Source organism: Jaculus jaculus, chromosome 11, assembly GCF_020740685.1.
Source record: "Jaculus jaculus isolate mJacJac1 chromosome 11, mJacJac1.mat.Y.cur, whole genome shotgun sequence".
NCBI classification, from domain to species: Eukaryota; Metazoa; Chordata; class Mammalia; order Rodentia; family Dipodidae; genus Jaculus; species Jaculus jaculus.
The window spans coordinates 90,144,620-90,157,398 of NC_059112.1; the positions used below are offsets into that span (position 1 = coordinate 90,144,620).

Here is a 12,779-nt window from a genome sequence, read left to right on the forward strand (position 1 = left end):
CACATACATGAAAACACCCACTTTTTCCACTCACAAATACATGTTAGCAGTTATAAGTATATATTTTTAAGAGATGAGGTAAATAGAGTAATGGGAAAACAAGAGAAAGCTACAGTGAAATCAGGAGTGAGTTACCCACATCTAACCTGAAGGGCACTCAATCCTTCATACTTATGAGAACAGAGCTCCAGATTTGGCTCTGAGTGCCCCAGGAGCCAAAACAATAAAGGAAACTTCCAGAGGTTAGGTTCCTAGATCCACGGAAGGAAAGCCATTTAGTTCATAGGAGTTTCTCCTGATGCTAATACTGGAGAGAAAATACTGCTGGGGTCTTCTGGTCGTGGTCCTGTGTGTCATGCTGTGACACTGAGAACTGGGGGTGGTGGGAGATGAGAATCTGAATGATAAGTAGTCCACTTACTTCCTTGTCTGTGCCCTTCCTGCCTCCTTTCCCTTGCTAGACTCGTTGGACCCCTCCTCCCACCTCCCTGACCCTGGAGTTGTCTGTAGGTCCAAAGTGAAAGCGTCCTTTGCTTATCCATGTGTGTGTGAGAGAGAGAGAGAGAGAGAAATGGGTGTGCACATGCTGCAAGGCACATGTGGAAGGCAGAGGACAGATTTCAAGTTCTCTATGGCTCTACCTCGTTTGAGGGTTCCCTGGATCTTACTCTGCTCAAGCTGCTGGGAAATTCTCCTGTCTCGGCTTCCTATCTCATTGTCAGTGTGCTGGGATGAGCGAAGCCTGTCGTCACAGCTTTTGACTTTTTTCTGTGGGTAGCGTCTAAGGATCAACCTTGAGTGGTGAACACTTTACCCGCTGAGCTGTCTTCAAGCCCCCATCCTTGTGTTTAAGAGGATGACTAGTTACAGAAGTGGGAAGACAGCTCAGTGGGTAAAGTGCTTTCCATGTGGTCATCACCAGAGTTTGGATCCCCAGGACCCCGGCAACGTGGCGCATGGAGGCCAACACCTTCCGTCTCAGAGCCGGGGAACAGAGAGGACAGGCATGCTGGCTGGCTAGTCCAGCGAAATTGGTAAACTCCAAGTTCAGTGCAAGGCGCTATCTCAAAACCCAACCTGAAGGGCTGCAGGGATGGCTTAACAGTTAAGGCACTTGCCTGAAAAGCCAAAGGACCTAGGTTCTATTCCCCAGGACCCATGTTAGCCAGAAGCACATGGCACATGCGTCTGGAGTTTGTTCGCAGTGGCTGGATGCCCTGGTGTACCCATTATCTCTCTCCCTGTCTCTCTCCCTCTGTCTGACCCTGTCTTTCTCAAATAAATAAATAAATAAAAATAAGGGCTGGAGAGATGGCTTAGCAGTTAAGCACTTGCTGTGAAGCCTAAGGACCTTGGTTCGAGGCTTAATTCCCCAGGACCCATGTTAGCCAGATGCACAAGGGGCGTACGTGTCTGGAGTTTGTCTGCAGTGGATGGAGGCCCTGGTGCGCCCATTCTCTTCTCTTCTCTCTTCTCTCTTCTCTCTCTCTCTCTCTCTCTCCCCCCATCCTTCTCTCTGTCACTCTCGAATAAATAAAAATAAACAAACAAAAAATAAATAAAAGTTTTAAAACAATTTAAACCCAATCTGAAGAGTGATTGAGAAAGACACTCAGTGCAGGTTTCTGGCCTTCACCCCCTCCCACACACACACACACACGAAGCCTAGGAAATGAAGGAGCTAATGTATACTGAGCACTTGCTATGTGACTTTTTTATATATTTACTTATTTATTAATTTGAGAGAGAGAGAATGGATGCATCAGGGCCTCCAGCCATTGCAAATGAACTCCAGATGCATGCGCCCCTTTGTGCATCTGGCTTGTGTGGGTCCTGGAGAATCGAACCTGGGTCCTTTGGCCTTGTAGGCAAATGCCTTAACCACTAAGCCATCTCTCCCGCCCTATGTGACATTTGAAATTCAATGAAACATTATGCTCCCATAGAAAGCTAAACCTGTCTCTGGGAAATCAACATTTTAAGGGGAGAGTTTGTGACCTAAATGGATATCTAATATGTAAACTGTGTTGAAGCACATTATGAGATGGGGGAACAGGGCTAGGGAATGTCTTCCACGTTTTTACACCCCACCCCCTTCTGCACACAGAGCTGCTTTGGGGCATATATGGAACAGAGGCAAACCCCCTCCCCCGCGCCTAGGTCCCCTGCCTGGCTCTGACGCTGCCCGAAACTGGTTCTCGGGCTCTCTCCTACCTGAGCATGAGAGGCTTCAGGACTGTGGTTCCCAGCAAGAAGAACATCAGCACCGATGAGCCCATCATGGCAAAGCCCAGCTTGGTGGCGCGGTCCTCCCCAGCACTGGTTGGCAGCTTCCCGTGTGCTCCAGGCGGTTCTCCATGGCTGTTCACCCTGCAGCTCCCTTTCCCTGAGGTGGGGAAGTCTGTCCTGTGGGGGAGCCAAAGGGGAGGCTGCAATGAGCTCATGAAGCAGTGCTGATGTTGACCCACGGGGCACCCACCCGAGGGACGTGAGCAGGCTTGCTGCAGCACATGGGAGATCCCACGCAAAGCAAGGGCTAGGAGGTGACTCAGGCGGGAGGCTGCTTGCCGTGGGCGCATGTGGAGCCCCTCGAGCCCACGGAACCGCCCAGGTGTGGCAGTGCGTGCCTGAGACCCCAGTGCTGGGGAGGCTCCCTGAAGCTTCCTGGCCAGCTAGTCTAGCTTAATCCTTGAGCTCCAGGTTCAGTAAGAGACTCTTGTCTCAAAAAAAAAATAAGGTTACACTCGAATATCTAAAATAATACTGAGCAACAAAAAAGAGGCTGGTGGTATCACCATACCTGATTTTAACTTATACTACAGAGCCATAGTAACAAAAACAGCATGGTACTGGCACAAAAACAGACATGTAGATCAGTGGAACAGAATAGAGGATCCAGATGTAAGCCCAAGTAGCTATAGCTACCTGATATTCGATAAAAATGCCAAAAATACTCATTGGAGAAGAGACAGCCTCTTCAGCAAATGGTGTTTTGAAAACTGGATATATATCTGCAGAAGGATGAAAATAGATTCTTCTCTCTCGCCATGCACAAGAATTAAGTCCAAATGGATTAAAGACCTTAACATCAGACCGGAAACTCTGAAACTGCTAGAGGAAAAAGTAGGGGAAACCCTTCAACATATTGGTCTTGGCAAAGACTTTCTGAATACAACCCCAATTGCTCAGGCAATAAAACCACAGATTAACCACTGGGACCTCATGAAATTACAAAGATTTTGCACCGCAAAGGACACAGTGAAAAAAGCAAAGAGGCAACCTACAGAATGGGAAAAAATCTTCGCCAGCTATATATCTGATAAAGGATTAATATCTAGGATATACAAAGAACTCAAAAAGTTAAATAATAAGGAATCAAACAAGCCAATCAAAAAATGGGCTATGGAGCTAAATAGAGAGTTCTCAAAGGAAGAAATACAAATGGCATATAAGCATCTAAAAAAAAGTTCTACGTCACTAGTCACCAGGGAAATGCAGATTAAAACTACATTGAGATTCCATCTCACTCCTGTCAGATTGGCCACCATCATGAAAACAAATGATCATAAATGTTGGTGGGGATGTGGAAAAAGAGGAACCCTTCTGCACTGCTGGTGGGAATGCAATCTGGTCCAGCCATTGTGGAAAACAGTGTGGAGGTTCCTAAAACAGCTAGAGATTGATCTACCATATGACCCAGCTATAGCACTCCTAGGCATATATCCAAAGTACTCATCTCATTTCCTTAGAAGTACGTGCTCAACCATGTTTATTGCTGCTCAATTTATAATAGCTGGGAAATGGAACCAGCCTAGATGTCCATCAACAGATGAGTGGATAATGAAGATGTGGCACATTTATACAATGGAGTTCTACTCAGCAGTAAAGAAAAATGAAGTTATGAAATTTGCAGAAAAATGGATGGACCTGGAAAGTATTATACTAAGTGAGGTAACCCAGACCCAGAAAGCCAAGCGCCACATGTTCTCTCTCATATGTGGATCCTAGCTACAGATGACTGGGCTTCTGCGTGAGAATGAAAATACTTAGTAGCAGAGGCCAGTAAGTTAAAAAGGAGACATAAAGTGTAGAGAAAGGAAGAGGGGAGGATACTTAATAGGTTGATATTGTATAAATGTAATTACAATGATTGTAATGGGGAGGTAATATGATGGAGAATGGAATTTCAAATGGGAAAGTGTGGGGGTGGGGAGGGAGGGAATTACCATGGGATATATTTTATAATCATGGAAAATGTTAATAAAAATTAAATTAAAAAAAAAATAAGGTTACAGACTGGTGAGGTGGCTCAGCAGTTAAGGTGCCTGCTTGCAAGCCTGATGGCCCAGGTTCTATTCAGAACCCACATGAAGGTGCACAAAGTGACACAGGTGTCTGGAGTGTGCTTGCAGAGGCAAGAGGCTCTGCCACATGTATTCTTTCTTTCTTTCTCTCTCTCTTCTTGCAAATAAAAATATTTTTAAAAACTAAGGCTAAGTGGTTAAAGAAGACACCCAACATCACTGTCTGTTCTCCACATGCACGCCCCCATATGCACTCACAAATGACTGCATCCACACACATACAAGTATGCCTACACACATGTATGCATACTACATACACACATGCATACATATAAGACATGAGATAGACTGAAAATGACTGTCATGTTATCTGTTCCACAGTTCTAGACGAATGTAAGCTATTCAGAAGCAATATTTTAAGGAGAAAATCAAATGTCAGAAGTGATGGACAGTCTACAGACCCCAAAAGCCCCGTGGAATTTAAAAAAAGAATATGGAAGAAGTGACAGAGGAGTGCTCAGTACTGCAATATGTCTATCACACTTTCCAAGGCTCAGGGTCTATTGCAGAAGAGGTTGCGGAAAGAATGTAAGAGCCAAAGGAAGGGTAGGACTCCTGACAACGTGCTCCCCCCAGACACAAAATGGCCTGGATATCCATGACCTCACAGTGCCTGACACTACCTACACAAGACCATCATAAGAGGAGGAAAAGATCATGACATCCAAAGAAAAGAGAGGGCTGGAGAGATGGCTTAGCGGCTAAGTGCTTGCCTGTGAAGTCTAAGGACCCTGGTTCACAGCTCGATTCCCCAGGACCCACATTAGCCAGATGCACAAGGGGGCACATGCATCTGGAGTTCATTTGCAGTGGCTGGAAGCCCTGGTATACCCATTCTCTCTCTATCTGCCTCTTTCTCTCTTTCTCAAATAAATAAATAAAAATGAACAAAAAAAAAATAAAATAAATAAATAAAAGAGAGACTGATTGAGGGGGGAGGGGATATGATGGAGAGTGGGGTTTCAAAGGGGAAAGTGGGGGGGAGGGATTTACCATGGGATACTGTTTACAATCATGGAAGTTGTTTTAAAAAATTAATTAATTAAAAAATATTACATGGGCTGGAGAGATGGCTTAGCGGTTAAGCGCTTGCCTGTGTAGCCAAAGGACCCCGGTTCGAGGCTCGGTTCCCCAGGTCCCACGTTAGCCAGATGCACAAGGGGGCGCACACGTCTGGAGTTCGTTTGCAGAGGCTGGAAGCCCTGGTGCGCCCATTCTCTCTCTCTCCCTCTATCTGTCTTTCTCTCTGTGTCTGTCACTCTCAAATAAATTAAAAAAAAAAATATTACAAAGAAATACTGCACACCTACAGCACCTCCATGGAGAAGAGCCACAGGGTTAAGAGAAGAATAGGAGCAGCTACGGAAGAGCCACGTGGGACATTTGTAAGAGCTGAACACAAAATTAGCCATAAAGAAAGTGTCAATAAATGTTACAGGATGCTGGTGGTGACTAGAAGGTTGATATTCTATATTGAAAATATAGTATTTTCACTCTCTCAAATAAAATATTAAATAAAATTTTTTTAAAAACTAGCTGAGCATGGTGGCGCATGCATTTAGTGGCAACACCGGGGGAGGCAGAGGTAGGAGGATCACTGTGAGTTCCAGGCCAGCCTGGGACTACAGTGTAAGATCCAAATCAGCCTGGGATAGAGGGAAACCCTACCTCAAAAAAAAAAAAAAAAAAAAAAAGAAAACAAAAACACAGTATTTAAATGTGAAACTGATAGTTTAGTCTTCACCTGCTCCTACAATAGCATTAAGAAAGTAAGCTGAAAAAGAAAAAAAAAAGAAAGTAAGCTGGACACAGTGCCAGGCAACATCAGAGAAGATAGAAGGACCTTGCTCCTAGACTCCTGTCCAGCTGCCTCCCTCCCTACAGGTTGGCAGTGACTGGGACCCCAAAGAACGTCTTTTCCGGAACTTTGGGGGGTTGCTGGGACCACTAGAGCCTGTAGCCATGCAGCACCGGCCCGGGGCCCCAACCTTAACAGCTACTGTGGTCTGTGGATTGATCCAACCTATGCGGTGGCCACATCATATGACATCAGGGTAGATTCGGAGACTGAAGTCACGCAGTACAAGCGTCCACTGAGCCGGCCCCTGAGGCCAGGAGCCTGGGCTGTGCGGTTGCTTCAGTTCTGGGAACCGCTAGGCGAGAGCCGCTTCGCCGTGCTGCCTTTGACCTTCAACCGCAAACCACCTCTCAGGAAAGGTGATGCCAGCTGGCTGCACGCAGGCCCGCCCCGCAACGAGTGTTTGCAGAGCCTGAGCAGCACCCTGAACTTGTCCCAGCCGGAGCCGCTGGAGGAGGAGCTCACAGGCTCCAGGACTGGACAGAGGGGGAGCTCAGCGCTTTCTGGTCTGTGGCGGGACTGTGAGCCACTGGGCTCCATGGAGCCCTGCAGACTGACCAGCTGGAGTCCTCTGTCCCCTGACTCCAAATCGGAGCTGGGGTCTGTCAAAGCAGATGGGCGACTCAGGTAGCAGGGCCCCTAGTCAGCACAACCCAGAGGAGCCCGGGGATTGCACCTTAAGGACGGGACGTTGGGAGGACACCCCTTCCCCCCAGACAAGAGTCCGAGGCCCGTGCAAGGCAGTGCCCTTGTTTCAGCCATCAGGAACCCGTGCTGAGGGCGGGGGACGGGGGGGGGGGTGTGGGCACAATGCTAATGGCTCTGCTACAGACCAGAGGGCCACTGGGACATGGAGGAGGCTCATTCTCCCCCTCCTCTCTAGTTTGTACTTTTTTAAAGTTACTATTTGAAATGGGTGGTGGGGAGAGGATTAGTAAAAAAAGATGTGCAATAGGGCTCCGAGTAGCCCCAGGAAATGGGCCATAGTAGTGGGAAGCAGGGCCTGTGGGGCTCATCTCCTACTGCTCTGGAGAGGCTGGGCCTGTCTCCCCACACTCTGGGCCTGTGGCGCTCCCAGCTGAGGCTCCCCAGGAGTGGCAGGTACCCTGCCAGGCTCTGAGCCCAGGAGAACAGGTGATTGAGGGGCCACTGTGGAGCTGGGCTTTAGCGGGACAGACTCTCCTCGGGTAGCCAGGGGATCCTAGGGCAGGGGTGGGGCTGGCTCTCGGGCTTTCCAGCACACCCTGCCTCAAGCCAGGAAAGGCAGCGCATCACCAGAGCCTACTGAGACCAGTGCGTTTCCCAGGTGGGTCCTGGAGGAGTGACTTTACTAGTCTCATAGGAAGGAAACTGTCAGGGCGCTCAGAAGAACCTGGAGTCACACTGTGCTTCAGTGTTGGTGTGAAGTCTGAAATATGCAACAGAAGAAATATATCTTTTATCTCTCTAAAAAAAAAAGAAAGTAAGTAAGTAAGCTGGGACTGGGGAAATGGCTTAGCGGTTAAGGCATTTGCCTGCAAAGCCAAAGGACCCCAGTTCGATTCCCCAGGACCCATGTTAGCCAGAAGCACAAGAGGGCGTGTGTGTCTGGAGTTCGTTTGCAGTGGCTGGAGGCCCTGGCGAGTCTATTCTCTCATTCTCTCTGTTTCTTCCTCTCTCTTTCTCTCTCTCTCTCTCTCTCAAATAAATAAATAAAATATTTAAAAATAAATTTTTTTAATTTAAAAAGAAACTAAGCTGGGCATCTAAAACTGTTCCAGAGATTGGGGGTGTATCTCAGTTAGCAGAGTGCCTACCTGGTGTGAATAGGACCCTGGGACAACCCCCAAAACAACCTAAACCGGGCATGGTGGCATGCCATCGACTCCTGGGAGATAGAGGAAGGAGGGTCAGGAATTCAAGGTCATGTCCTGTCTCCAAAAAAACAAAGATGAGTGGAGAGATGGCTCAGCAGTTGGGGCACTTGCCTGCAAAGCCTAATGGCCTGGGTTCAATTCCCCCGTACCCACCTAAAGCCAGATGCACAAGGTGGCGCATGCATCTGGAATTTGTTTGCAGTGGCCCTGGCGCACCCATTCTTTCTGTCTGTCTCTTTTTTTCCCCCTCTTTCTCTGCTTACAAATAAATAAAAATGTTTTTTAAAAAATAAAACAAAGACAAAAACAAGCAACTAAAAGCAAAATAAAAGCAATTTTAATTTTAAAAACATGTTATTACAGACTATTGTCAAGGGTCTTGGTTTCCCACCAGAACTGGATGGTAAGACCCTATTGCTGAAGCCTGCTGGGGCTGCAGGCCACTGAGAAATCAAGTTGGAGCTGATCTGGAAACCCCCTCCCTGTTGACTACATGTCAGGATGCTGGAAAGAGCTATGCAGCGTGCAGCCTTTCAGGAAAGAAAAATAATCAGTGGTTGGTCCTGCAAGCCTTATGGCTGGCCAGTCAGGCCAAACGTGTCAACTGGTGCAATGATGGTATGTCTGTTTTGGGAGAAACTTTTCTGATTGGACTGGAGACCACTCCAAGGGAGGGGATCCATGCCTGGTACTGAAAACCTAGTCAAAAACCTACGGCTGGGGAGGTCATAAGCCCTAGGAGGGACATTACTATTGTTATCTGGCTGACTATATAACTATGCCACCAAACTGCCCTCTGGACACTTATGTTGTTTTTTTTTTTTTTTGGTTTTTCGAGGTAGGGTCTCACTCTGGCTCAAGCTGACCTGGAATTCACTATGTAGTCTCAGGGTGGCCTCGAACTCACGGCGATCCTCCTACCTCTGCCTCCCGAGTGCTGGGATTAAAGACATGCGCCACCACGCCCGGCTGGACACTTATGTTTATGCCTGTATATTAATGTTATTCTCACTTTTGTTTTCAGGTGGCGGTGACCACTGGGGTGACTCAAAACTCACCACAGTGCTGAGAAGTGACAGCACCGAGTGAGACATCTCTGTCACTGAGCCGTCTCTCCTCCCCTCTGTTACATTTTAGTTATGTCCCACTTGCTGGGTGATTTCTGTCTTTATACTGGTTTAAATTAAAGAAACCATATTAGATATAGTTTGACTTTTTTCCTTAATGTTGCATTTCTCACTTAATATCCCATGTCATCAACAATTCTCTATAACCTTTCTATTGGCAGATTACTGTCCCATCAATTGGACAAGCCATAGCTTCCTTAACTGGGTCCGCATGCCTGAGTTCTATTAGGTTGTCTCCAGTCTTTGGAGATGGCAAACAGCCCTGTAATTAACTCTGTGGTATTTACAACCACTTTTCATCCAAGGACCTCAAAGAATTTAAGAATGATCTCATTTGCTCTCTACTTGGTGAGATGACTAAGGATTTTTATTCTTTTTTGCAGGAATGTATCTCCACTCCCAAGGATGTACTGCCTAGAGACAGTTACCCTCATCAAAGCGGTGTCTGCCCCGCGGGCAGGGTGGCTTTCCCACCAGACCCAGCACATCACTCCAGCATTTTCTGGCTCAGCCCGAGGCAAACTGGGTTACAGAGAGTGTGGACACGCTGGTCTGGGTGTGACCCAGGCAGAAACCAGCAGCCACTCCCTCTGACACCCCAAACTTGTGCAAGAAGTGTTTCTGAGAAACATGCTGTGCTCATCAAAGTATCACCATACACCTCACGCTTATGTCTCGTGTGAGTGTGTGTGTGAGTATGTGTGTGTGTGTGTGTGTGTGTGTGTCTCCAAAGCATGGGGCACACTGAATCTGTATTTTCCTGTCGCTACTATTCACCGTGAGGGAGGCTTGGGGCATTGTTTTCCTTCTGTTTTTTAAACTACAAATTGCTTAACAGCCTTTTTGTTTTGTTTTGTTTTGTGACAGTAAATGATATTGAATCAAAGCTACACAATCAAGCTCACAAGAAAAGAGCAGCAACCCAGTTTAGCATTTCAGAAATGAGCATGAGATGCTAGGCTGCTTTGGGGACAAGAGAGCTGCCATCACTTAACGTCTCGTTGACCGTGTGAAGAGAGGCCACTCGGCTGGTTTGGTTGCGTGGCTGTCGTCTGAGCTCCTGGCGTGCAGTCCTTCGCCTGCTCACAGCAGCGTGACTTTGTTTCTAGGTGAGAAGCTCTCTGCTCTGTGGTCTGTTCCTTCCTCCCCCTGAGCTCCCATTCCACCCAAACTCCCCTTCGCCCTGTTCCTGCTTCCAAACACCCAGTGTACGGATAATGAAAGCGGGTAAGCAAGATGACCATTACTATTTACAATATTTCCTTTTTCTTTTCTTAAGCAACCAGCTCCACCGGAGCCCCTAAGGAACCTTCCCAGTTTCCAGCAGTGTGAGCTTGGTGTACGATCCACCCTTCTCCCAAGCGCATACTGGCCTGTGCCGCATTTCTCAAGCGCCATCCACATTCTCTTCCCTGTGATGCCCACTTGTCACTGCCTTGCTGCCCGGCCCTGAGATAGGAGCAGAACTCCGCTTCGCTGAAACTCCCAACTCTGCTGGGGAAAGAGGGGTCCTAAGATATCTTGTCTCCCTTCCCCTTTCTGGAGTACGGTTGGGTGGCTTATAACAGCACCTAACTGGGCATGGTGACACACACCTGTAAGTTCAGCACTTAGGAGGTAGAAGCAAAGGGTCAGGAGTTCAAGGTCATCCTCAACGACTTAGTGAGTTCGAGCACAGTCTGGACTAAATGAGGGCCTGTCTCAAAAAAAAAAAAAAGAAAGAAAGAAAACTGTATACTGGAGGGCTGAGGAAATGGCTCAGTGGATAAAGCACTTGTCACACAGGCATGAGTACATACGTTAAGCTCCCCAGAACCCATGTAAAAGTCAGACAAGGTGTCATATGCCTGGAATCCCAGCATGCCTTCAGTGAAACAGGGAAGCAGGCAGGATGTCCCCCAGGCCAGCTAGCCTGGTGAATGAGGCAGGAACCAGAGACTCTACCTCAAATGAGTACCAACTCCTGACGTTGTCTTTGTACTTTGCTACACACTCCATGGCATATGTGTGCCCATACACACACACACACACACACAGTGCACAGTACATACTGATCTACCTAGTTTAGAAAGTGTGCGCCGAGTGTAGCGTCATGCTAGGGCATCTGGGGACCAGTATTTCCACTTAGCGGTGTTTTTCTCGAGTCACACAGCTGCTGACATGGTGGGACTGCAGTGGACACCCAGCCCTGGACTGTCAAGGCTGCCCGATGGGACCAAAGTCTGCGGCGTTTTCGCATCTCTTCCTTCCATCGAAAGAGCACCTACTACGTGCTGAGCAGTTCTCTAGCACTGGGACTCAAAGCTGAGTTTTTTTTTGTTTTGTTTTGCTTTGGGGTTTTTTGTTTGTTTTTTTGAGGTAGGGTCTCACTCTAGCTCATTCACTCTGTAGTCTAAGTGTGTCCTTGAACTCACAGCGATCCTCCTACCTGTGCCTAACGAGTGCTGGGATTAAAGGCGTGCACCACCACGCCTTTAAAAGAGCTCTGGGGCTAAAGGAGAAGGCTCACCCAACAAGAGCACTTGCCCGGCAAGCATGGGGGGCCCGAGTTGGATCCCCAAGCATGAGCACAGCTGAGAATCATGCCTGGAACCCCCGTCCTGTGACGGGTGGAGACTGGAGAAGCACTGGGGCTCACTGGTCAGCTAGTCTGACCAACAGCAGCGAGCTCCGGGTTCAGTGAGGGACTCCCAATCAAGGAACCAAAGTGGGAGGGTCACAGGACTCCCTGCCTTCTATTCTGATCTCTGCGCACATGCACACCGCTGCACGCAAATACATACACAGCCCCATAAATAAATCAATAAGTAAAAAATTAAAAGGTTCCTGGCCTCCGAGAAGAGGACCGGGGAAACCTGCAGGACTGGAAGGTGTGATAAAACAGCCTCGACTCCCAAAAGACAAAACCCAGTCTCCAAAGTCAGCGTGTCCCCCTCCTCTATCCACTGACCTCTGTTCACCCACATGCCCATGGTAGGTGGGGAAATTCGGCGGGGACTTACCTCCCCTGGCGCTTGCGACCACCCTGGAGGGTAATTTGCACAGGAATGCTGAAGGGCTGCATGGCATCGGGGGCTGGCCAGAATGGATGCCCTTCACCCGAGTCATGCCCTGCGAGGGCTCCGAAAGGGGGACACTGAAGCCCCCATGGAAGTGAAGTCCCCAGGGCCTGATGCAGGGACTATCCCCAGAGCTCTGGTGTCTGCCGAGCTGCGGGCCTGTTCGGATGTTCCTGGAGAAGTGGGAACCGGCTGGGTGGCTCGGTAGGTAGATTCCGGGGAGGCAGAGTGCCCAACCGCAGGCGCTCAAGAGGAGCCTGTGGAGATGGGCTGGGGAGACGGCTCTGCAGTTAGAGGCACTTTCTTGCAAAGTCTGCCCTCTGAGTTCAGTTCCCCAGTACCCATGTATCTGGATTTCGTATGCACTGTCAGGAGGCCCTGGCATATGGTCTCTCTCTCTTTCTCTCACTGTCTATCTTTCTCTCTTAAATAAATAAAAACATTTTTTAAAATAAATAAACCCTTAATTAAAAAAAAAAAACAAAACAGAGGAGCCTGTGTAGATGTCTTCAGAC

The 12,779-nt window shown here is 48.1% G+C and overlaps 1 protein-coding gene across 1 annotated transcript in view; it reads right to left on the reverse strand.

Annotated features, from left to right (window-relative positions):
• Positions 1-12,269, reverse strand: part of Kcnmb3 (potassium calcium-activated channel subfamily M regulatory beta subunit 3) — a 22,641-nt gene extending 10,372 nt beyond the window's left edge. Inside the window, exons 1-2 of the mRNA XM_045161201.1 lie at positions 12,208-12,269; positions 2,215-2,406 (exon numbers count right to left, since the gene is read on the reverse strand). Of these exons, the coding sequence (XP_045017136.1) occupies positions 2,215-2,406; positions 12,208-12,269 (254 nt within the window). The remainder of the gene's footprint in view (positions 1-2,214; positions 2,407-12,207) is intronic.
• Between the last annotated feature and the right edge of the window lie 510 nt (positions 12,270-12,779).